Raw genomic sequence first — 26,707 nt, forward strand, 5'->3', positions numbered from 1 at the left:
ATACGAGGTGAGCACTTTACCACTAGGCCATATTCCCAGCCCATCATAGCACATCTTTTGGTTTCACAGGAACATTTTGTAGATGTACTCAACTATAAGTGCTCTCTGCACTGAACGGCTTCCTTTTTTTATGGAAAGGAAAATGAATTCAAAATTTATGAACACAACTATGAGTAAATTCAGAATCTAGGATATTAGCATCTCTCTTGTATATACTACATGACCTAGACTCATTCCAGTGAATCAGGTACCTATAGTCTCTTGTGTGGTGGTGCCCACCTGCTCACATATAATCCTAGGACTAATTTTCTCAACATCTGAAGCTCTATTGGGATTGGAACATGTACATTTCATAAGAACTAAATACTCAGGTCTATTTTTCCCCTCCAATTTGATTAAACTTCCAAAACTCAAGCCACAAAGCTAGATTCTGCTGCTCTAACCACCTTACAGTTCTCTTGGACATCTTCAGAGCACAGAGGTACTTTGATATTGGAAGCAGACATAGTAGTGGTAGGAACTGAAAAGACATCGATGTGTAAGAGAATGCACAGGCATGTGTATAAGTAGACAAACCTGATCTCTGAAGTCTGATACGTCTACTATAAGGTGTCTAGCAGGAAAAAACGTTTTAAGTTGAGATAACAGCTTAAAGTTTTGACCAATAAAGGCAAACCAATAAGAATATCAATAAAATACTTTTAATGCCTACAATTTCTTGTATACATAAATCGTAAAACATTCACCTGTATGTGCAAAAGTATATTCTCTTGCAGGTCAACAGCACCAGAAAACAAGCTAAGCTATGTAAAAGGTTTCCATTTAAACTTTTGATTTGTCCATTATGCAAAAGACATGGATTTAATAACTCCAAAGAAATCTATATTCCACTCTTAACCATACACTACACACCTGCATATTTATCACAACCACTCACAAAATAAATAGTAGTCTAATCAGCACACTGAAAATAAAATGACCAGTCTCTCTTCATATATTTATTCTCTTTCCAAAAATTGTTTTGGTCTCCTGCTATAATCTCAGAAATGTACTAATAGCTGCTGTGAAGTTACAAAATACAAAATAATTTATTTCTTGGAGAAAATCTTGGGGATTATTTTTTGAAATGAACTTTTGAGTTCCCATAAACTTTCTTTTTAATTGTCTTTGAACTTTCTCATGGCACACATGTAAAGGCTGCCCATGACATGTGATACCCTGGCCTCCAAATAGACATATTTGCATTTATAGTTTAGAAAAAATACACAGCTAAGTCCTGAAAGTAGCCTTAAAAGAAAGTACCCTTTGCTTTGACACATAACATCAGAAGCAACTGGGACTGTGCAATCAGAGCTGTGAGTTTTATGAAAACTACTTTCCTTACACATAATTTGTGTTAGAGAATACCACATCCATGATCATGTAACATTACAATTGTGAAATAACATTACTACATTCGTGAATTAATATTACCCAATAAAAGGCACATCTTTAAATATTAAGGAAATCTGAAAATCAAGACAGAATATACTAAAAACCAAGCACTTCATTTGTAAACCTTGATAAAATGACAGCCTATTCCAGTTTCTTCAAAGGTCTGTGTGAACAGTGGTTAGGAAGTACAGAAGAACAAGATGGAAGACAGGATTTGAAAACAAGGCCAAGATTTAAAAGACATTTTTTAAAAAATAATTACTTTAATAATATTGATGCAAATTAGCATCTATTATAGAAGAAACTATAAATGACAGACATTACAATCTGACTCTTCTTACTAAGTTCTGCAACTTTAGCACAAAGATTCCTTTCTGTACAAATAACTGTACCATATCAGCAAATGCTAGTAAACTTTAAAAGCCACCAGAAATCTTTTGGCTACAACAAGCACTTGATTGCAATTATATTTCAGTCTTACTATTGAAAAAATATTCAATAATTCTCAAAAATATATCCAATAAAGACCATTTAAGTGGGGTGGGGGGCAGAGGGTAGAAGCAAATAAATGATAGCAAAGAAAATGTTTTAAACCTACATTAAATGGAGTATCCACTACCTTAAAAATAAATTTCATTGAAGGTATACGATTTTTTAGTACTTTGTAAAAGATCTATGTGGAAGGGTGTTACAACTAGTGATTAAGACAACTTTCATATCATATTCAACTTTAAAATTAGATCCTTGTACTTTCAAAAGTTTGAAAATTCATCATGAGTTAATTCTAGACTGGGTCACATGGTCCCCTTAGGGAAGGCTAACAACAATACGCTACAATTCCCAAACTTAAAGAAAAAAGGCTTTATGGATAAAAATATACGAAACATCTGGATCTGTTGAAAAGTAAGGTTTCTTAGTGGGATATTCCCTACAATTTCCTATTCTTTTTCCAATGGCTTAAGATGGCCAGAACATTTACTGTAGAAATTTTCTACAAGCTTAGTTCTGTCTCTAATCCTCCAATACTTAAGAGTGAAGGACAAATATTCTTAACAGCGCATCTCATTTTCTGATGCTGTCCTTGAGACTTAGTTTCCTTCCAGCAATGTCTGGAACTGCTTGGACTTGAGGCTTAAGTGATACAAAGGCTATGAGGGTGAAAATGAAGAAAGTTCCATAGCCCAATAAAATTCCAGTACAGAAAAAACCCCTTTTTTTCCTACCTGGGGAAAAATTCACTTCACAGTGCATAGTTTGAAATAAAAGTGCAATATGGGCAAAAGGAGAAGGTGGTGCTCTTGATATTCACGAATTTAAATGTTTTTGGTTTTTGCCATTTAAGGAAGTTAAGCTAAAAATGCAAAGTCAAGAGGTACAGGGCACATTGGGATTCCAAAAGATCTTTATGATGGGATATCTTTATGATTGAGAGAAGCCTCACATGTCACTTTCTTGTTTTTGTAAACTATGACTTTTTCAAATCTAATGTTTGAATAATTACTTAATACAAAAATGAATTTTTCAGATAAAGTTAATCAACACAGTGACCATGTCTATTTTATACTAACGCCACCATAACAGTTAATCTGAAAGGAAAACTTGGAAAATATTCCTATACTGACATTTGTATTTTTAACATGGAAAATTAAAAAAAAATTAACTGCCAAATTACCTATTAAATAAGAATGCTTAGCATCCAATCCACAAATAATGACGAATACAATATAATTTAGTCTATTTTGTACTTCTGAGTCACAAGGATGACACCCATGTGATAATTATAAAGCCTTCTCTACATTTTTGAGATCTCAATCTGAACACAGATTAGGCTACTTTATTGCTGACAACATTCATGAAGGATCAAGTTCTTCATAAAGACAGTAAGTTTGACTAGAAGCTGGACAGTACCCTGTTCACACATCAGTGGAATTATAAGAGGTGGAGGCAATTTTTTTTTTTTTAATCCTTAAAGCAGCAAAGGAACAATAAAAGATTGACTGACTGGTCAGTAGCCCCACAGAGTGCATAGCTCATTAGGATCAAGGCTGACATTTGTGAACAGGTGACTTCATAAGGGCACACAGCAGACATTCTACCATCTACATTAAGATTTCACCCTGGAGTATTGAAAATACTTTATGCTCAAATGACAGCCTGCATTGACAGTATGCATTCCTTCTCCTTGAATACCCAAGTACAAATATAAAATGGTAAGGAGGCTTATTCAGTCTGAAGGCAGGAAATCCTTGTAGCAGTCTTCCTAGAGTTTTACAAAAATAAAGCAGCAGCTAACGTCTCTTCAGCTTCTTAGCCTTTCGACGTTTCATTTCTTCTTCCTCACGTCTCATTTCCTCTAAGTCTTCTTGCATACCTAGTCTTAAACTGTTTAAAAAAAAAAAGTAATATACATGAGATTGCTACTTTAAAAGCAAAATGAAATTTCAACTGGGAGTTCATAAGGATTGTGTGGATTGTGCTTCTAAGCCATTGCTGCTTAAGATGACTTAATACTTGCCTGCCATGCACATGGTTCTGGGCTCAATCCCCAGCACCAAAAAGACCAAAAAAACTAAGAAGAAGAAACACCTATTAATCTTTCCCAACATTATTTTGGCATTTTATCTAGTAATAGGAGGGGAGGTCTAAGAGGGAGAAAAGAGGCTTATTGTGGATTAAAACCAGGGGCCAAGTGGCTCATGCCTGTAATTCTAGCCGCTCCAGAGGCTGAGATCTGAGGATCATGGTTCAAAGCCAGCTCAGGCAGAAAAGTCAGTGAGACTGTTATCTCCAATTAACTACCAGAAAACTGGAAGTGTTGCTGTGGCTCAAAGTGGTAGAGCATTAGCCTTGAGCTGAAGAGCTCAGGGACAGGCCCAGAGTTCAAACCCCACAACCAACACACACACACACACACACACACACACACTTTATAATAGTGAAAACGATAAAGTAACCAGGGTTACCCCTACTCAAGAAATTATCATTAGTTTATCCAGATAGCCAAGCATGAATTAGAATCTAACAACCTGGGTTATCAAGATTACAATTTAAGTGGAAAGAAAAGAAAAACACTTCCCAGTTAGAATTAGGGGAGGCTTCTAATATCATTTGCTACAATACACATGTGAGGCACTATAAGCATCTTGTATACATATTGTCTCAACTCAAGGAAAAAAGTACATGTTCATTTCACAAATGAGAAAACATTTGTAAGACCTAATGCATTTGTCTAAGGCCCTTACAGCTAATTGGTAGGATGATAGTTCAAAACTGTGTGAGCCAAAACCCATTTCTAATATTCCAAATGTAGCAATAAGCAGAAGTATTTATTTTTTTGGTGCTAGTCCTGGGGACTGAACTCGGGGGCTTGGGCACTGGCCCTGAGGTTTTTTTTTTTTTTTGCCAGTCCTGGGCCTTGGACTCAGGGCCTGAGCACTGTCCCTGGCTTCTTTCTGCTCAAGGTTAGCATACTACCATTTGAGCCACAGCGCCACTTCTGGCCATTTTCTGTATATGTGGTGCTGGGGAATCGAACCCAGGGCCTCATGTATATGAGGGAGGCACTCTTACCGCTAGGCCATATCCCCAGCCGGTTTTTTGGTTTTTTTTTGCCAGTCCTGGGCCTTGGACTCAGGGCCTGAGCACTGTCCCTGGCTTCTTTTTGCTCAAGGCTTGCACTCTATCTCTTGAGCCACAGCGCCACTTCTGGCGGTTTTCTATATATGTGGTGCTGGGGAATCGAACCCATGTATGCGAGGCAAGCACTCTTGCCACTAGGCCATATTCCCAGCCCTGGCCCTGAGGTTTTTTTGCTCAAGGCTAGCATTCTACCACTTGAGCAACAGCTCCACTTCCAGCATTTCTGGTAAAAGTCTCGTGGACTTTCCTGCCCCGGTTGGCTTCAAACTGGGAGCCTTAAATCTAGCCATTAGCACCAGACTGAAAAGAACTTTTAGAACATCTATGCATGAACATACTGTTTTGTGCTTACCTCTTTGCTTCTTCCTTTTGCTGTTCTTTCCAGCTACTTTCCATGTAACGTAAGGCATAATCACTTTCATCTTTGTATCTGATAAGAGAAAAGCAAAACTGTAAAAAAAAAAAATTCAATTTTCTAAAAGATCTACATCCTCTCATTTAAAAAAGAAACAAATCTTGGCTGGGGATGTAGCTCAGTGGTAGCAGCACTTGCCTAAAAATATCTCTTTTAGCCAGGCATCAGTAGCTCACACCTGTCATCCTAGCTACTTAGGAGGCTTCTTGAGAACTAGGGGATTAAGATTCAAAGCTGGCCCGGTGCATGTGGCTCATGTTTGTAATCCTAGCCTACTCAGAAGGCTGAGATTTGAGGACTGCAGTTCAAAGCCAACCCCGGCAGAAAAGTCTCTGTGAGACTCTTATCTCTAATTAACCATTGAAAAACTGGAAGTGGTGCTGTGGCTCAAGTGGTAGAGTGCTAGCCTTCAGGCTGGAGAGTTCAGGGACAGTGCCCAGGCCCAGAGTTCAAGCCCCATGACACCCCCCCCCCCAAAAAAAAAAGTCTAAGAAGGGTATTTTTTGGGTTTCATGCAAATAACTATGCAAACTATTAAAAATACTGTTAAAAGAGTAACTATTTAAAATAACTATCATCCAAGAGTTTCTAATTAAGCACTGTATTCAATATCACTACTATGAATATTTCTCCCTCATAATGTGAATTATTCAAAATATGCCAGCCTGGTAGTACATAGTTGTAATCCTAGCACTTAGAAGAATTTCAAGTTAAAGGCTAGCCTAGGCTACATAGCAAGACCCTATCTCAAAAACTAAACAACAATGGCAACAATGAAATATATCATATTTATCTAAATCTTCAGACGTACTTTTTTCGGTCATAGCCAAAGATTTCCCGAATGTGCTTGGATATTTCTTCCTGAGGTTCTCCTTCATCTTCAATAAAATCATCCATTTCAGAATCATAATCATCTTCTTCATCTTCATATTCTCGCTGCCTTTTGTAACCAGTAGGAAAGGGAAGCCTCTGAGGACCTAAGTACAGAAACAATTATTTCTACTTAAATCTTAAAGTATTTCTCTAATAGATTTCTACATAAATTGGGATCTCTCTTATTAGTACTGTACTTCTGGGACTTAAAAGATTAGCAGGGGGCTGGGAATATGGCATAGTGGCAAGAGTGCTTGCCTCATATACATGAAGCCCTGGGTTCGATTCCCCAGCACCACATATATAGAAAACGGCCAGAAGTGGCGCTGTGGCTGAAGTGGCAGAGTACCAGCCTTGAGCAAAAAGAAGCCAGGGACAGTGCTCAGGCCCTGAGTCCAAGGCCCAGGACTGGCCAAAAAACAAAACAAACAAAAAAACCGGATTAGCAGAATTTCTAAAACTAAATAAAAGTTATAGAATCATGAAGTGTGTGTGTGTGTGTGTGTGTGTGTGTGTGTGTGTGTGTGTGTGTGTGTGTGTGTGTGTGTGTGTGTGTGTGTGTGTGTGTGTGTGTATATATATATATATATATGCAGGTCCTGGAGACTGAACTCAGGGCCTGAATGTTGTCCCTGAGCTTTTGTGCTCAAGGCTAGAGCTCTACCACTTGAGCCACGGCACTATTTCCAGCTTTTTGGTAGTTAACTGGAGGTTAAGTCTCAGGGACTTTCTTGCCCAGGCTGACTCCAAACTGCGATCCTCAGGTTTCTTGAGTAGCGAGGATTATAGGCATGAGCTACTGGTGCCTGGCAGAATCATGTTTAATTATGTCAAGTAAAGATGTCAAAGTAACACACTTCTATTCTGATCACCATAATTTTGTCTATAAATTTCAGGTCCTGTACACACTTACAGCCCCAGCTATCAGGAAGGTTATGACAGGGAGGATGACTTGTGCCCAGGAGTTCAAGATCAGCCTAAAACACAGGCAAAAAAAAACAAAAACAAAAACAAAAAAACAAAAAAGAAAAAAGGGGGGGGGGGAACCAGATAGGAAGAAATTACAGAAAATTGTTCAAGCTGAGTAATTTTGGAAAAACTTTTAACTCTATTTTAGCCATTTTGCCAAAAAGATTGATTATACAACAACAACAACAAAAACCCAAAACTGCAAAAGATAGATATGAGCTTGTGGGCCAATACTGGGAATAAGTGCATTTTAGTCTTTGAGTACAGATACTCTTTTTGTTGTTCTATGATTGTTTTTAATATGAATGGCCTGTCCCCCTGGCTCAAAGTTTCTCAACCTTGACATTAAATAACATTATGGCCAGATGATTCTGTGTTATTGGGGGCTGTCCTATGTATTGTGTTAGCAGCATCCCTGCCAGAAATATGCCCTGTTCCAAGCTGTGACAATTAAGTGTCTCCAAAGAATGCAAAACATTACTTTTGGGGGTTCTAACTGAATTAATCACTTATTTCTTCTTACATTCTACTCAATGTTTAACAAGTGCTTTAACAAATGCCTACTACCATGTAGACCAAGCAACTAGCAGGTACTGCCAACAATCTTGTACCTTGGGAGAGTAGAAGCCTAAAGCACCAATGGTTAGGACCTTGATTACTATCTCTGAAGAAAAACAAGGACAATCTAAAATAGCTCATGGTACATAAACAGGTGCTTAACAAATATTTGGTGAGTGAACAATACTCTGAAGGCTTCAATTATATTTTCATAGTTAAAGGCATCTCTTTTTGATAAAGATCTCTTCATGATAAAGAATCCACTGAAACACATAGATTGCATGTACAGTTACACAATCTCACAAATCACAAAACCAAGTTTCTTACACTTGGGAATACTGCAGGGGTCAATAAAGGGGACCCTAGATAACCCTTTTTCTAAAGACTTACCCAAACCACGTTCAGTAAAGGAATTCTCAGGCACAGGGCAGACAAGGTATGACAATTCTATCCACACTAGAGTACATTAATGGGTCCTTGGTTACATTAAACTAAGTTCTCTTCCTAATTTCTTAGAACAAATATATGTATTCTGTAAAATGAAGGCCAGTCTTACCTTGGGCAGATCTGTAGCCAGGTAGAGGAGGCCTCATTCCATTCATCTGTCCACTGTGGGATCGGCTAATAATATTCTTTGAAGAAATTGTTTCTGCCACGACAGTACACCTGGGCTTTGTGGGGGGACCTGGGGTACTAACTGTCCGCCCAGGTCCTAAGCTGCTTACTGGTCTCCCAGGACCTGAACTACTGACAGTTCGCCCAGCTGGAACTGAACCACTTATGGATCGCCCAGAGCCACTGACTGACTTCCCAGGATGGCCTGGGCCACTCACTGGTCGTCGAAGGTCATGTGGACTGCTTCCTGGCCGCCCAAGGCTTCCAGAGTTGCCCACAGGTCTTCCAGAACTACCTGAGCCACAGCTGGGTCGACCAGGGCCACTCGCGCTGTTTGCAGGTCGTCCAGGACCACTTGTACCACTGACTGCCCACCCAAGGGCATTTGTGTTACTGGCTACCTTCTTGGTCCCACTGACTGATCGTTCAGGTCCTGAGCTGGAGCTGCCATTCTGGCCCCTGGCAACAGGGCCAGAACCCTGAGTAGGCCGAGTTGTTCCTAAGCTTGGTCGCCCAGGAGCTGAGCTGGAGCTGCTGCCTGTCTGCTTCATACCTGAACTCTTAGCTTTATTGTTTGGAGTAACCACGAGCCCAGGCTTGGAATGGCTAGGATTAGGAGATTTTTTGGCTTTATGCTCAGTGGCAGACTTCTGAGTCCCACTAGCAGAAGTCTTTGGGACATTTGGTGAATAGGTGCTGGAGTGGGGCTTTTTAGCCCCATTGAAAACAGGTCTGTCATGACCCTCATGAAGTGAGGGTTGGGAGCTACTGCCAGATCCTGCCTTGGTCCTCTCTGCCAGCGTGGATTTGGATAAAGTCAAAGCTGAGTGCTTCTCATTGGCTGGGCTGGGTCGGGATTTCTTCTCAGCATGAGGAAAGGGTACTCCCTTGGAAGAAGGTTGCTTGTCCCCAGAACCTTTGCTAAGTTTTGTGACCATACTTTCTTTCTGAGTGGGTACCTTTTTGGACACAGTTGGAGGTAGTTTTACATCTGTCTCAGGTTTCTTTTTCCTATGCTTTCGTTCAAGGAATTCACGCTCCCTAAGTTCTTCTGCAGTCATAGGCCGTTCTTCTGATTTCTTCACTACCTTGATCTCCACTGGTTCAAACTGCTTTTTCTCAGCCAGTCTCAATAAATCAGTGAAGTTCATGGGTGGTGGGGCACTTTTAAGGGGGACCTTTGGTTTGCTTTCAACTTTGGGAGGTTCTTGCTCTTCCTCGTATTCCTCCTCTGACACTGCTTGATTGTATTCAAAGAACTCATTCTCTTCTTCCACCTCATACTCCTGGTTTGGTCGGTGGCTGGTGTGGCTGTCCACTGCCTGCCTCTTCTTTGACTTTTCCTCAATAGGAATTCCATCGTAACCATGGAAATTATCCTTAGTCCTTTTGGCCATAGCTCTTGCTTTCTTGTCATGTTTGAGCTCAATTCGCTTTTTCACTAGGTCTTCTTTTCTCTTTTTCTCTTCTAAGGCTAAAAGGAACAAAATAAGAACATATTATTTCAAGGTCTCAAAATAGCAGAATGCTCATGTGACATCAGTAGGTGGCCAAAACAATCTTCATTACAGTCTGAAGATATCTAGGAATCAAATGAGGAAGTTACTTGAACAAATACCAATTGAGTCATCTTCACATAATGAATAGGTCGTGAGTTTTTCTATATGACTAAACAAGTAGAGGACTTGGTTTTCAGCATTAAGTACACAAATCACTTAGTACTCACTTAGAATTTGTTAATAATTACAAATTAATATTCAAGGTTTTTTGTGAGCACTGTCCCTGGCTTCTTCTTGCTCAAGGCTAGCACTCTGCCACTTGAGCCACAGCGCCACTTCTGGCCATTTTCTGTATATGTGGTGCTGGGGAATCGAACCCAGGGCCTCATGTATTCGAGGCAAGCACTCTTGCCACTAGGCCATATCCCCAGCCCCAATATTCAAGGTTTTTGAATTGTTATTTGCATTAAGAACAACTTCTTGAGAGTTTTTCAAAATATTTTTTTTGAGGGGGGTAGGTGGTCCTTAGACTTGAACTCAGGGACTGGGCTTTTGTTCAAGGCCAGCATTACACCACTTGAGCCACAATGCCACCACTTCTGGCCTTTTCTGAGTAGTTTATTGGAGATAAGAGTCTCAAGGTGGGGTGCTGGTGGCTCATGCTGGTAATCCTAGCTACTCAAGAGGCTGAGATCTGAGGAGCAGAAAAGTCTCCATGAGACTCTTATCTCCAGTTAACCATTGAAAAACCAGGGGTGGAGCTGTGACTCAAAGTGGTAGAGAGTGCTATCCTTGAGCAAAAGAGCTCAGGGATAGTGCCCAGGCCCTGAGTTCAAGCCCCACAACCAACAACAACAAAAGTCTCATGGACTTTCTTACCCCAGCTGGCTTTGAGCCAAGATCATCCCATCTCAGCCTCCTGAGTAGCTGGGATTACGTGTGTGAGTCACCATCATCTGGCTAAAAAAATTCCTATTTTAATTAATGAGCTCTAAAATAACTCATTTTTATTTTATTTTATTTATTTATTTTTTGCCAGTCCTGGGCCTTGAACTCAGGGCCTGAGCACTGTCCCTGACTCCTTTTTGCTTAAGGCTAAAACTCCACCACTTGAGCCACAGTGCCAGTTCTGGCTGTTTTCTCTATATATGGTGCTGAGGAATTGAACCCAGGGCTTCATGATTATGAGGCAAGTATTCTTGCCACTAGGCCATATTCCCAGCCCAAATAACTCATTAATTAAAACATGTAATATATGTACAGTTTCAGAACCAAAGTTGAAGAATAGTGAACAAAATCACTAACTCCAATAACCTTTTTGTTTTAAATAGGTCTTGTTACCCAGACTCTTATCAAGGTCCTAGGCTCAAATAATTGTCTTGACTCAGATTTCTTAGTTGCTGGGACACACCACTATGCCTGGCTCCAAAAACCTTTAAGGCAGATTAACAAACAAACAAAAAAACTTCCATACAAACAACCACTACATGAATACATGTAAAGACATACTAAGTCAATCCAGAGACAGACATTCAGATTCAAATCCATGACCTATTATGTTTTTACAACCAACCACTGGTTAAGTACATACTAGATATGAAATTGGGAATCTTTAAAATGGAGAATAAGGCATATGTACCTTTTCGTCTAAGTTCTTCTTCTTTCCTTCTAAGAAAAGCTTGTACAGCGGCTGATTGAACACCTTTAACTTTTGGGTCTTTCTTGGGAGGCCCCACTGCCAAACTATATCTTTTCTAAAAAGAAAAACAGAGAGAAAACAATAAGCAAACCAACTTTACAAAAATATACTCTTTAGGGGCTGGGTATGTGTGTGGTTTGGTGGCAGAGATGTAACAGGGCTGGTGTAGAATGCCCCAGGCCTGGGTTCTATTCCCAGCACCAGAAACCCCCACCCCACCCCCCCTTTCCTCAGAAAGAAGCATTTCCAAGTCCAGTTTTCAACTCAAAAAATGACTACTTAACTGCTTTCTGACTACACTATTTTGTAGCAAGAATCTTATAACTGCACAGGTTATTTTGCTTAGAACAAGGAAACATACATTTTAAAATTTGCTAGTTGGCAAGTCATAGTTTCATCACAGCAAATTATAGCCTAAAAGCATTTCAAAGAAATTTAGGGGTACTACCTAGCATTTGTGAAGCACTGGGGTCAATTCCTAGCACTGCAGAAAAATGAAAATAGAAGGATGGTAGAAGGAAAGGAGGAAGAGAGAGAGTGAAAGAAGAGGGGAAGAAAGGACAAAAGGAAAGAAATGTAAACAGAAAGAACCTAACTTTCAGTAATCTTTAGCTCAGCCTCACATTTATTAAATATTAATTTGCTATACAAACTCTTTTATACAGGTTCCCATATCATCCAAAACATGCTGACTCTATCTTGGCACAGATGGTATTTCCCTGAACCTTAGTTTTTATGTAACTGCATAGAGAAATAAATAAGAATATTAATTTGAACTATGAAAGGAATCTTTTTTACTTTGTAAGTATTTTTATTAGAAAAGTGTGATAAACATAGAGCTAATAATTCAAACTGGGGACAAACAATTCATCTCCAGGACCACTCACATTAAGTTTATGAGCTAGGAAATAAAGGTGTTATTTTGGGCTGTTTGTAGTTTTTTTTTTTTTTTTTCTTTTCAGTGCTGGAGCCTCACACAACTAGGCAAGTACTCTACTACTAAGCTTTAGCCCTAGATAAGATTTTAAAAGTATTCTTTCTATTTTGTCTTGTTGGGTAGATATCATTCTCATCCACTGCATTCATTAAGGGACCTAACAGAAAATGAAGTAGTCTCATAAACCAAACATATATTCCCATTATGTGTATGAAATCCTTGGAGGAAAGCCAAAGGATTAGTGTGGTAAACTAAAGGCTGCTAAGTATAAACTATCTTGAAACAGGCTCAAGTTCCAACTAAATCAGCATACCAACAAAGCAGCTGGCCAAGGAGGTAGGCCCTAATCCAACCTGAAAGTCCTGCATGATAGCAATGCTAAGAACTGACACATCCCTGACACAGAAATCCCAAGACAGTATCCAATTTTTCCCCCCAGTTACACTGGTTAGGACACAATGAAATCTCTTAGTCTACATCTTTATAAATTGAATTGTAAACTCTTTTAATAGTGGACAGAGAAAAAAAAGAATGGGAAGAGAATGAGATATAGGACTAACTAGATATGTAACATTTTCACCATGAAAATTCTACCATGAAAACAATTCCTGATTCAAATTAAAATGCATGAAGAGTCAGAATATGCAGGGTCACAAATTAATTCCAGTTCAACTCATCAAGAAGTTCTGAAAAGGGCTGGGAATATGGCCTAGTAGAAAGAGTGTTTGCCTCCTATACATCAATTCCCCAGCACCACATATATAGAAAACGGCCAGAAGAGGCGCTGTGGCTCAAGTGGCAGAGTGCTAGCCTTGAGCAAAAGGAAGCCAGGGACAGTGCTTGGGCCCTGAGTCCAAGCCCAGGACTGCCTCCCCCCCCCCTAAAAAAAAAAAAATCTGAAAAAAGGAATCTTCAATTTTTGTTGCAAATACTATAAGATTTTCCTGTTCCTGGTCCAATTAGATATAAAACTCACAGAGCTGGAGATATATAAATGGCAGACTGCTTAGCCTAATAATCAGTCAATCTTATCTATCAACCATAGATTTGCCTGCCAAATCAAAGCTGAACATAGAATTCTCTGCAGAAAAGTTAGAACATACATACTAGCAGTATTTATTTTAACTAGACAGGTTTACTATCTAGGTAACACAAAACTGAGTACCACAACATGTTATGAGACACCTTTTGTCCAAACCTGGGATAGAAACTGGGATATTGTAACAGATGTTCTCCATTGAACAGTGGCATCCAAAAGAGAATGTATGAGACATAGTTAAATGTGTTTGCCAAGCTCTGGTCATTTACCCAATATCCTTCATGATTTCTGACTTTTTAAATATACATCCTGAACTACTACTAAGAGAAAATGAACCTAATACTATGACCTATTAATATACTGCTGAGATAGAGCTCAGAATATTCATGAAATCCCTGGCTTGAAAGCTAGTTATATTTTTCCATTTTATGTCAATATACATAATAACTACTGGAATATAAAATACCCGTTTTATCACCTAAAATCATGGTTCAGCCAGTCCTAAATGTAATGTCTTGGAAGAAACAGTGACTTAAGGGGCAAAAATATAGCAAAGGCAGAAAAACCAAGAAATGGTGTTCAGGAACTCAGCTCTGCTCTGAAAAGAATTACAGACTACTTCTATTTATTTTTCCTCTGAATTGTTCCTATCATTTTCCATGTATATATCAAATTCTTTTTTTTTTAAGTACTACTAAATTTGCTTTGGTATTGGGGTTTGAAAGCAAGGCCTTTACCCTTCAAGCAACACCTTAAAGGTACTAAGCCTAAGGATATGTAAACTAGTTTCACACTTAATCCAACTACAGTACATGTGCTCTTCTCCCTAGAATGCACAAGGAATTCAACAAGCGTATAATACATCTACTTTATAGATCTGCTAGAAAATAATGATAAAACAAGCTACAGGGCAAAGTTAACACTGTTTTGATGAGGCTAAATCTTGTTTACATGAGCTGAATTACAATAATTTCTTTTAAAAATTGTTATTATAAAAGTGATGTACACAGGGGTTGGCATTTCATAAGTTAGAAAATGAGTACATTTCTTTTTGGACAACGTCACTCCTTCCTTCTCTCTCTTCTACTTTTTCCATTCCATCCCTGGCCATAAGTTGTGTGTATTTTGTTTTTGCCAGTCCTGGGGCTTGTACTCAGGGCCTGAGCACTGTCCCTGGCTTCTTTTTGCTCAAGGCTAGTATTCTACCTTTTGAGCCACAGCACCATTTCTGGCTTTTTCTGTCTGTATAAAGGTGCTGAGGAATCAAACCCACGGCTTCATGCATGCTAGGCAAGCACTCTACCACTAAGCCGCATTCCCAGCCCCCTGGCTAAAAGTTGTATAGCTCATTTTCAACATAGTGTCCACTAAGTACCACTGCTGCATTTGTTCACCCTTTGTCCCTCCATTTCTGTACCTATCCTTTTTTTTTTTTTTGCCATTCGTTTTATTTGTTTTGTTTCTTTGCCAGTCCTGGGGCTTGAACTCAGGGTCTGGGGACTATCCCTGGCTTCTTTTTGCTCAAAGCTAGCACTCTGCCACTTGAGCCACAGCACCACCTCTAGCCTTTTCTATATATGTGGTGCTGAGGAATTGAACCCAGGGCTTCATGTATACGAGGGGAGCACTTTACCACTAGGCCGTATTCCCAGCCCCTGTACCCATCCTTCTTATCCCTTCAAAGACAAATAAACAAGACAAAAGCAAACAAACCCTTGTTTCCATTTTCTAGAATTCACTAAGATCATCCTCCTTTGGTCTGTGTGTGAATGACTAGATGCTTGCTTAATTTTATCATGTCCTCGATGTTTTAGGTCTGGCTTCTGCACGTGAGAGAAAATATGTGCCATTTGTCTCTCTGGGCTTGGCTTACCTCACTTAACATGATTTGTTCTAGATCCACCCATTTCCATGCAAATGGCTGTGTTTAAAATTCCATTGTATATATAAGTACAGCATTATTTCAAGCCATTCATCTATTATAGGACACCTGGGTTATTCCCATAACTTGGCTATTATAAATAGTGCAGTAGTGAACATGGATGTATCTTGGCTTGTGATATTGTGGGTAGATGGTATGGTATGGCTGGGTGGTAGGGAAGACCTATGTTTAGTTTTTTGAGGAACCTCCAGACTGCTGTCCAGAGTGGTTGTACTAGTTTATATTCCCACCCAATAGAGTTCCTTTCCCCCCATATCCCCACCAGCATTTGTTGCTGTTCCAATTCATGATGTTGGCAAATATAACTAGGGTGAGGTGGAATCTCAAAGTTGTTTTGATTTGCATTTTCTTTATGGCCAAGAATGTTGAACATTCTTCATGTGTTTCACTGCTATTTTTTTTTCAAGCAGAGAAGATTTATTGGAGGGAGAGCAAACTGCAGGCCCTCACAAGATGAAGGTGCGGGGAGACAGAGGGGAAGGAAGAAGAGAAAAAGAGAGAAAGAGTCACTGCTATTCTTATCTCTTCTGAGAAGTCTCTCCTTAGCTCCACTGCTCCATTTAGTGATTGGTTTATTAGTTTTAAGAGGGGTTAATTTCTTGAGCTCTTGTATATTGTGGATATTAGGCCTTTGTCGAATTATTAGGACTTTCTTACTTCTTCTTGAAATGCACTCAAAGGCACAAGATGCCAAGAAAATAAATAGTAAAACATTTTCTTAGGCAAAGTTGAGAGCACAACCTAAAATCTGGAGGATTGGGGAGCTGGGTTGCCACAAACTTCTACTTTTTTCCCCCTCTGATACTGGGGATTAAACCCACCAACTCCAAATATTAGCAAGTGTTCCACCATTTGAGCCATGATGCCTGCCCTTTTATAAAACATCTTTAAGGTGCAATTCACATGCCATGAAATTCATTCATTTAATGTGTATAATTCTTTTTGTAATATTCAGCAAATATATACCATGTGATATATAAGCATCACTACTGACTTCATCTTAAAAGGAATCTGCTGAGTGCTGGTGGCTCATGCCTGTAATTCTAGCAACATAGGAGGCTGAGTTCTGAGGACTGTGGTTCAAAGCCAGCCCAGGCAGGAGTCTGTGCTGTGGCTCAAGTGGTAGATTGCTAGCCTTGAGCTGAAGAGTTTAGGGACAGTGCCCAGGCCCAGAGTTCAAGCCCCAGGACTGACAAAACACACACAAAAAAGACAAAACAACAACAAAAAACACACAACAAAACCCCCAGAATTAACTCCTGCCTCATTTTTCAGTCTACTGGCCTAGCCTACTAATTTTGGGCTTACTTGGCCAAATAATAAATTCCCTTAAAGAAATACTACTGGGTCTATTTCTTTGGAGAACATATATATATATATAATATGCCTTTTGTATTCAGCTTCTCTCATTTTAAACCATGTTTCCAAGGTTCCTATTGTAGCATGTGTCAACATACCATTTTATCTAATGGATGAATATTTCAATGTACATGGACTTAAAAATCTATACACCTATATCTCACATACTCTATTAACTATTCCTCAGCTAAATATCTGGATTATATATGTTTTGGCTATTATGAATAATGCTGCTGTTAACATTGTATACAAGTGTTATATGGGGGCTGGGGATATGGCCTAGTGGCAAGAGTGCTTGCCTATAATACATGAAGCCCTGGGTTTGATTCCCCAGCACCACAGATACAGAAAACTGCCAGAAGTGGCGCTGTGGCTCAAGTGGCAGAATTGCTAGCCTTGAGCAAAAAGAAGCCAGGGACAGTGCTCAGGCCCTGAGTCTAAGGCCCAGGACTGGCAAAAAAAAAACACACACACACACAAAAACAAGTGTTATATGGATATATGTTTAAATCTTAACCTTGAGCTGGCTAGGGCTTTAGTGAGACACTGCAACAATGGCCTTTATTTCAAAAGATTTTTAATAATGGACTATTTTATAACACTCCCACCCCACTGGGGTACTCCAGTAGAGAATGACTTTGTTTTTTAAAGACTCAGGCTCAGAGCACATTATATCCTATTTAATAAGGCAGAGGGCCTTATTAAAAGTAAGTGTGGTAAGTGTAATAAGAGTGCTTGCCTAGCAAGCACAAGGCCCTGAGTTCAAACTTCAGTAGCAACAAAAATAAATAGATAAAAATAAGAAGAAAGCAGAAATACTTGGCATTTTCCCATGTCAGATAGTTATATGTAGTTCTAACCACAGCATATCAAGATGTACCCATCAATTCTGAATCTGATTCAAGGCACCAGGCTGCTTCATTGTTTGAGGTTCATGAAAAGCAGCCAGACAAGTTTCTTTTATACTAAGCCTATCTATTCTGTTACACTGCAAGCTAACACTCTCATTCTGTTGGACTCCAATGAATGATCCACAACACTGGTGCTTATATCATTCAAACAAAGCACTAGAAAATTTGCCAAGATTTGTTATTCTGAAGCCAACAAATGTAGAAAATATCAATCCCCTTTAGCATATGTGTCTCTTGCGCTGAAACTATCACGCCTATAATCTTAGCTATTCAGGAGGCTGAGATCAGAGAATTGAGGTTCAAAGCCAGCCTGCCAGAACAGGAAAGTTTGTGAGACTCTTACCTCCACTTAACTCCTTAAAACAAAAACAAAAAAAAGAAGGAAAGAAAAAGAAGCAGCTATAAGTACAGCTGTGCTCAAGTAGTGGAATGCTAGTCTTGAGCACAAAAGCCCAGGGACACTGTCCAGGCCACGAGTTCAAGTCCCAGGACCAGCATTAAAAAAAAGAAAGAAAGAAAACGTGCTTTTGGTCTGGAAATAAAAATTAACCAATGTTACTCTTTTCTTGAAAGCTGCTCTTTACTCAGAAAGTAACACATTTTGTAATTGTAGAATAAACATAATTCCTGATTACTTACATAAATTGAGTTATTAGAATCAGGAGTTAGGAATAGAAATATTAAAAGAATATGTCTTCTTTGGGAGGGTAAGGGGGAGACACAGAAATGGAGGGACAAAGGGTGAACAAATGTGGCAGTGGTACTTACTGGACACAATGTGGAAAATGAACTATATAAATTGTGGATGAGGATGGGAAGAAAAAACTAGGAGAGAGCAAGGGAAGGAGGTGAAAGAAATGTACTCATTACCTGATTTATGTAACTGTAACCCTTCTGTACTTCACTTTTATAATAACAATTTTTAAAAAATTAAAAAAGAATAACTTTGTGTGTAATCTATAGCTGTGACTCATACCTAGCTACTCGGAAGGCTGAGACGTGAGGACTGAGATTCAATGCTGGTCCAGGAAACAAATCCTTTGGACCCTGATCTCCAAATAATCAGCAGAAAGCTAGATATGGAGGTGCAGTTCAAGTGCTAGAACACTAGACATGAGTGAAAGGAAAAGTATGAAGCCCCAAGCTCAAGACCCAGTACTGATACACATAAAAACTGTTTATCCTAAACACTATTTTCATAAAAGAAAAATTTCATTCCTTTTATTAGAAATTGACAATACAGCCATGCACTAGTGGTTCACACCTGTAATCCTAGCCATCTGAGAATCACAGTTGGAAGCCAGCCTGGGAAAATTTGAGAGAAAATCACCAATCAATTCCCCAAAAGCTGGAAGGGGAGCCCAGTGCCAGTGGCTCATGCCTGTAATACTAACTACCTAGGAGGCTGAGACCTGAGGATTTCAGTCCAAAGTCGACATGAGCAGACAAGTCCATGAGAATCCTATCCCCAATTAACTACCAAAAATGCCAGAAGTGGAGCTGTGGCTCAGGTGATAGAGTACCAGCCAAGCAAGAGTTTGAGACCCTGAGTTCAAGCATCACTACTACCACACACACATACACCAAAAGAAGGCAATGTAATCTTATATTTATGAAACACAAAATGGTGTTGTTATGGGGGCTGGGAATGTGGCTTAGTGGTAGAGTGCTTGCCTTGTATTCATGAAGCCCTAGGTTTGATTCCTCAGCACCACATAAACAGAAAAAGCTGGAAGTGGCTCAAGAGGTAGTGTTAGCCTTGAGCAAAAAGAAGCCAGGGACAGTGCTCAGGCCCTGAGTCCAAGCCTCAGGAGGGTGGGGGGTGGGAGTTATGATTTGAGTACAATGTTGAATAATGAATACACTGAGCTAATTAACACATTCACACTTCCAAAAGTGGTGCTATGGCTCAAAGTAGTAGAGCACTAGCCTTGAGCTGAAGAGCTCAGGGACAGCGTCAAGGTTGAGTTCAAGCTCCATGACAAAAAAAATAAAAATACAGGAGCTAGGGAACAAGGAGCTGAAGAGTTTAGAATATATATATGATATTTATTACCATCATATCTTTGATATTGTCCGTATTCAATACAGTGTTGTCATCTTTAAGAACAAGAACTCTAAAGCCAGTGTCCCTGGATGAGATTCTCTGCTCTGTCCTAACTAACCCTATTACTTACAGGCTTTGAGTTTCTTCATCTCTCTGGAGCCTTAGTTTCCTTATCTGAAAAATAACCTCCTGTACATGCTTGTAAGAATTTATAAGGTCAAGAACTGGTGGCTCATGCCTATAGTCCTAGCTATTCAGAAGGTTGAGATCCAGACTGGGCAGGAAATTATGTGGAACTCATTATCTCCAATTAACCACCAAAAAGTCAGAAGTGGAGCTGTGGCTCATGTGGTAGAGTGCTAGCCTTCAACACAAAAGCTCAGGGGCAGCACTGAGGCCCAGAGTTCAAGCCCCAGGATTGGCACACGTGCTTGCACACATGCACGCGCACGCACACACACACACCCCACATAGAAAAGTGCCTGGCAAAGAGCAAGCACAGTGTTATTTTTAACCAGAGACACGTTATCTAAAAGAATTCTTGTGGGCAGTATTTTCCAAAAGATCTTCTCCCTAACACCCTGGTTGAGAAGTACTGTCCTAGGCTAGAGATCCAAAGCTGCCTCGGGTACGTGTCATCTTTAGATCTGAGTAGAGAACCATCCAACTTACAGATAAAACACTACCCACAGGAACAAGTTTATTACAGAAACTTTGGTTGGCTCCTTCAAAATAAAATGTTGCTATAAAAAAATCAGACTTTTCTGGCTATTCTATCAAATAACTACTTTGTTTTTTGCTATTGAAGCTGGGGGGGGAGGGGGAGAGGATCAAGGGCAAGGTTACCAAAAATACCTTTTCTCCTTTAAATAAAAGAGCCTGTGATAATGACTAGTTACATCACCTTGATCAGCTGTTATTTGTACTCAGATTTCCACTGGGAAATAATAGTGTGCCTAATATTTCTAGGCATGAATGATGCAACCCTACCTTTGCTTTAACTAAAACATTATAAAAATAACTATTTCACATAAAAGAAACAAAGAAAAAGAACAATTTGGGAAACAGTTGAGTTGAGCAGCTCTAGTCCTCAAATCCAAAACATTTTAGGCACTGACATGTCACTTTAAGTGGAAAATCGCACATCTGACTTCACACAATGGGTCAAAGTCAAAACAAAACATACTAAAAATACGATATTAAGACTGTGTATAAGATACACATACATTTTTTGGTTTAAGTTTGGCTCCCATTTCCATTAAGTCTGGCTCATTGTATTATTATTATTTTTTTTTTTTTTTGCCAGTCCTGGGCCTTGGACTCAGGGCCTGAGCACCGTCCCTGGCTTCCTTTTGCTCAAGGCTAGCACTCTGCCACTTGAGCCACAGCGCCACTTCTGGCCGTTTTCTATATATGTGGTACTGGGGAATTGAACCCAGGGCTTCAAGTATATGAGGCAAGCTCTCTTGCCACTAGGCCATATTCCCAGCCCTCTATTTGTTTATATATTACAAAACAGGAAAAAAATCTAAAATCCAAATTACTTCTGACCAAAAGCATTTCAGATAATGGATACTCAACTTGTAGCTCTCAAGGAAGATATAAACATACTTCCTTTCCAGAGTAAAGGTCTTACCTAAGAATTCTGAAGGCTAAAACCTATCAGCCCTAATAGGACCCAAATGGGAAGTGAAAACGGCAAAGATAGCTAAAAGAAATAATCATGCACAGAAATGGAGGGGCAAAGGATAAACAAACACACCAATGGTACTCAGTGGACACTATGTTGAAAATCAACTATACAACTTGTGGGTGGGAATGGGATGGAAAAACTGGAACAAAAAAAGGGAAGGGGTGGCAGTACCCAAAAAGACCTGTCTCTTTACCTGATTTAGGTAACTGTAACTCCTCTGTTCATCACCTTTATAATAACAATTTAAAAACCCAGAAATGATCACTAGAAAGGAATGTACCTTTGCTGTCAGTTATTGAAACGTCTCAGACTATTGAAGTGTCAACCAAGCAGATTCCATATAGGGCAAGAGAGTGTGTGTGTGTGTGTGTGTGTTTGTGCACATGTGTTTAAATTGCTTTTGTAATAATCTGTTACATGTAGAGTAAGTCTTAATTAAAAAAAAAAACAAGATTTAACAGTCATTTACTTTGTTTTATTCCTCATTAGGGACTTTTCATTACACGTGTGTAGGTTTTTTTTTTAAAGGATTTCATTTTATTTTTTGTTTATGTGGTACTGAGGAATTGAACCCAGGGCCTCATGCATGCTAGGCAAGCCCTCTACCACTAAGCCACATTCCCAGCCCTTTTTGGAGGATTTTAATGCTAACTTCTAGCTTTACTAGCTTTCTTGGATTAGAGCAGGGAACATGATTCATAAAATATATGCCTGCTATATTTCTATTCAAATTTAGTCACCAATTTACCTTTTTTTGTATACAAGTAGATGGATAACATACATACCCTGAACTGGAAGCAATTGTTGACTTTAAAATAAGAAACTATTAGCCTTGAGAAAAAAGAAAGAAAAGAAAGCTCAAGGACAGCACTGAGGCCTTGAGTTCAAGCCCCAGAATTGGAAAAAAAAAAAAAAAAGGAAGGAAAGAAGGAAGAAACAACTTAGTTTTGATTCTTCTACAGATCATTATCCTGGGCATCAAGTATTATCTTTGATTTCTCCCGAAATAGAGGAAGATCTAGAGTGAAATTAGGCAAAATAAATGACTGTCAGGTTCAATGCTGCCTTGTCTGAAAAATTTGCAGATGCATAACATGTAGGATAAGAGGATGACTTAATCATATCCATTCATATGTAAAATAAGCAGATCTAGACTTTGTCACCCCTTATTTTATTATTTTTAGATCAATATACTCAAAAAGGGTAAAAGAACTAGCCAGATTTGACAGGAAAGGTAGGAGAGAAAAATACTGCAACACATAAAAATCTAGGAAATGCAGACTACAAGAGAGCCCAATAAAATAACTTCCAGTTGAACTGACTTTGAAAAGATGTTTCACACCTCACTGCTCTAACTGTGGGTTATTACAAGGCAATTTGTTGGTTTACAGCTGTGCTGCGGGAACCATCTGAGGATCCAGATATGACTAGTCCATGCAAAACAGGTACAAGTCCATGAAGCAGACACCCTCTACCACTTTAATATTTAGCTTTTACGCTTTACATTCTCTCTGCTACTCTTAGCTTATCCGAAAACATTAGTGAGCAAATGGTGTTTTTTTTAAAGTAGGTAGTCGATAAAGGAGAACACCACGCGGTATTCAGGCTGGAGAGAAAGGTTTGTTCTGCTGACCTGCTCCCAACCAAGTTCAAGGTGGACGAGGCGGGCAAGAGAGCGAGTCACCCCCGGGGGATGCCTAAAGTAGGGCAGGGATGGGGAGGTGTGGCCAGGATGTGACCAGGAAAGGGGGAGGTAACTGCCTCCAGGTATGCGGGTTACCCAGGTAACTGGGTGGAGACTTATCCAGGTCGGGGGCGTCAGCACGTAGCCCTCGGGGAGAGGACCTTACAAATGGGACCTGACTTTAAACAAAGACTAAAATCTGGAAGGCCTCGAGTAAACGGAAGATTTAATAAACTCATACCCTCACCTTCCACCCTCCCCCCGCCCCCAACCCCGCAGTGGGGAGGGAACCCAGTGCCCCACGCTTGCTAAGCAAATGCTGTATCTTAACTAACCCGCTAACTCATCCTTCGTTTGACCACGGATTCCTGGAAGACGCTCAACTCCCCGCCCCCCCCAACAAAAAGGTGATACTCCTCCCCGCCCCCAGCAGGTGATTCCCATCAGTGGGTGGGGCCACGAATGAGAGAAATCACTAAACCTTTCACCGATGATTGGAGATGTACACCAGCCAAAAGGCCTCCAAAGCTCTTAAACCAAGTCCCCGAAACAAACATCATCATCATCAACAACAACAAAAAACACACACCAAAGAAACCTCCTGAGCTCCCCGACAAAACATTCTTCCTCCCAGTCCTTGGCTGAAGTTTATGCCGATTCCCCGCCCCCCCCCCCCATGCTACTTACTTACTAGAAAGAGCTAGATCCCACGACGCGCCGGGAGCTACTCGCTCCCCAGCTCTCCCCACCACTCGAAAACACCCAGATCACAAAGTCACAAGAAGACTCCCATCTTGCCTCTCAGACCCTCCTACATCCCACGTTCCCAGCAGCATAAACTCAACAACTGGAAAAGAAGGAGGTCCAGCTGTCGGCTCGCTCGGGAGCCGACTTCCAGGTGGCTCCGCCTGGAAGTTCCAAGAGCCGCACCTTCCGAACTTGAAGCCGGTGGTCTCCGACAGTGTCGCCCGGGCGGCTAACTTACCGGTACATGGTTGACACCTTGTCCTTTGGAAGCGATCAGGAGAATTTCCCTGAAGTCCATGTTTCGCCGAGAAGAGACTGGGCCGGGCTCTCGGACAGGAGGCTAGGCGTGCCTCGCCGAGAAGCCCCGCCGCCCAAAGTGAACTTCCTCCGCAACCCCTCCGCTACCCCTCCGAGACGCGACCACTTCCGGCGCCTGCCAATGCGGTCTGACCACCCCTCTTCCCTTCAGCTGCCTTGTATCCTCTCAGGGCCGCCGCCGACCTCGCGAGTCTTGGGTCACTTCCGCTTTCAGGACCGAGACACGTAAGACGTGAAGACGTGGCTGCTGGCGTAGGCTCAAGGGGGCGGGACGAATCTTTTATCCACCAAAGAGAGGCGGCCTTGACGGGCTGCGGGGCTAGAGGGTGGGATCTTCTTTGGCGTCTTGGGCTCGGGTCTTGCTCATCTTGGAGGTCCTTCTGATTTCTGGTAGGGGAAACGAAGGGGGTCTGGGGTTACTGATCATAATTAGGTTCTCTGGATAATGTAATCCAGAGCCACGACGTGCCCAACAGCAGAACCTATAGGGATTTCGGTGCTTGTTTCTAGGCTCCCGCCTCTTGCGAAGCTGCGCAGGCGCAGAGATCGGCCGGTCCTGTGCCACTCTACCAGTCATTACGTCCCGGTACAATCTGTGCACTCACGGCCTAAATAGATGCACGATCACTTTGGGTATAGGAGCTAAGCGCCCTCTGCTTTTTCCTGGTTTAGATAATGAGTGCCACGGTAGAGCGTCCAACCTGTGTTTTTGCCCAGGGAATGGCTGGAGAGATTTTTTAATTTCACATGCAGACACCACTTTACTGCTAAACACATATGGCCATATTCATATGCACTGCGAGTCTATTCCTGGCTTCCATTTGAGAACTACCTTGAGTTTGTAAGGCTGTTTTGACTCGGTAAAAGGCACAATTAGGCAAGCTGAGTCTGAGGATTGGATTGACAGTAAATAGGTGCAGGGTGTGTGTGTGTGAACCCTGGGTATACTTCCAAGATAAATTATGGGGGGAGGGGGGTTTCTCTATCAACAGGTCCTTGTGCAGGTCGAAGTTGAATAGGTGCTTAGAAGCTGCTTTTACTAAAAAAAATCACTCACGACTTAGCTTGGGTCCACAAATCAACTAAAGGCTAGGTTTCCCAGCCTCCATTTTTATCTGTCTTTTTTACCCAGAACCTTGCCCTTGCAGTCTCCTGCAGTCACTTTACAGCTATCTTGAAAGCCTGGAAGGAAAGATTAATAACTTATTAAAGCAGTCCCCCACCCCACCTCAAATAATGGCCAACCACCTCTGGTCATTAGAACACCAGAACATTATGGAAGCTGGGAATATGGCCTAGTGGTACCGTGCTTGCCTCCTATATATGAAGCCCTGGGTTCGATTCTTCAGCACCACATATATAGAAAAAGCCAGGAGTGGTGCTGTGGCTCAAGTGGCAGAGTGCTAGCTTTGAGCAAAAGGAAGCCAGGGACAGTGCTCAGGCCCTGAGTCCAAGCCCCAGGACTGGCAAAAAAAAAAAAAAAAAAAAATCTCTTTGTAGAACAGGAGAACATTAGAACACCAGAGTTTTTAACTGGGCCTGTTTATAACAGGATCCTTTTGCCCCTTTCCTCCAATTTCTGTACTACAACCTGGTTGAAGATGAATTTAATCTCCTTTCTCTGGTCTTTACCTTATCTCTTTATTTGGTGTATAAGTGGGTCTATGATCAGACCTGACAGAATCCCAGGAGTGTGGGTACATGTTTCAGGCCTGGGGCTGAAAACTTAATTCCTAATAAAGTTATATGTAAATAAAACTGAAAAATATTCAGCAAAGTTCTTGGGCCCTATTCCTTCAATTAATGTTTTAATGCTCAATTGAAATTTCTTTGCTTCAGGCTTTTTAAGAAACAGACTATTAAGCCTTTGGCCTGAGGCAGTATTGAAATTCTGAAGTTTGCTAGTGATTCTGGGAAACCCAGAATAGCATATAGTACCCTCTGACACATTTCCCATTCACATACATACTCAACTTGTTTTAAATAGTTCACATTTGATACAATCCATTCCTACCTACATTGTGCCTTTAAGAATTTTGAATAGTGTGGAGGCTTCACCAGGGTGTAATATATTGGGTCAAACATCTGATTCCTCATCTATAAAAAAGTAAAATCAAAATCCCTACACTTACTAAGTACAGGTGTCTCAAAGCTGTAATCCTAGCTACTCAAGAGGCTGAGATCTGAGAAACATGTTTTGAAGCCAACTCAGGCAGAAAAATCCTCAAGGCTCTTTCTTCAATGAACCAGCAAAAAACTACTGGAGGCGTGGCTCAGGTGGTAGAGAACCAATAATATGCATGAGAAAAACCAATCAAAAGCACAGGCC

General features: G+C 40.6%; 1 protein-coding gene across 1 annotated transcript; it reads right to left on the reverse strand.

Moving 5' to 3' along the window:
• Positions 1 to 1,696: 1,696 nt before the first annotated feature.
• On the reverse strand, positions 1,697 to 24,566 carry Spty2d1 (SPT2 chromatin protein domain containing 1). The gene is made up of 6 exons (XM_048361500.1): positions 24,299 to 24,566; positions 11,642 to 11,756; positions 8,445 to 9,977; positions 6,300 to 6,465; positions 5,426 to 5,503; positions 1,697 to 3,816 (listed from the first exon to the last, which is right to left on the reverse strand). The coding sequence occupies exons 1-6, from the start codon at positions 24,356 to 24,358 to the stop codon at positions 3,723 to 3,725; spliced, it is 2,046 nt and encodes a 681-aa protein (XP_048217457.1). The 5' UTR covers positions 24,359 to 24,566; the 3' UTR covers positions 1,697 to 3,722.
• Between the last annotated feature and the right edge of the window lie 2,141 nt (positions 24,567 to 26,707).

Source organism: Perognathus longimembris, chromosome 13 (assembly GCF_023159225.1).
Source record: "Perognathus longimembris pacificus isolate PPM17 chromosome 13, ASM2315922v1, whole genome shotgun sequence".
Lineage (NCBI taxonomy): Eukaryota > Metazoa > Chordata > Mammalia > Rodentia > Heteromyidae > Perognathus > Perognathus longimembris.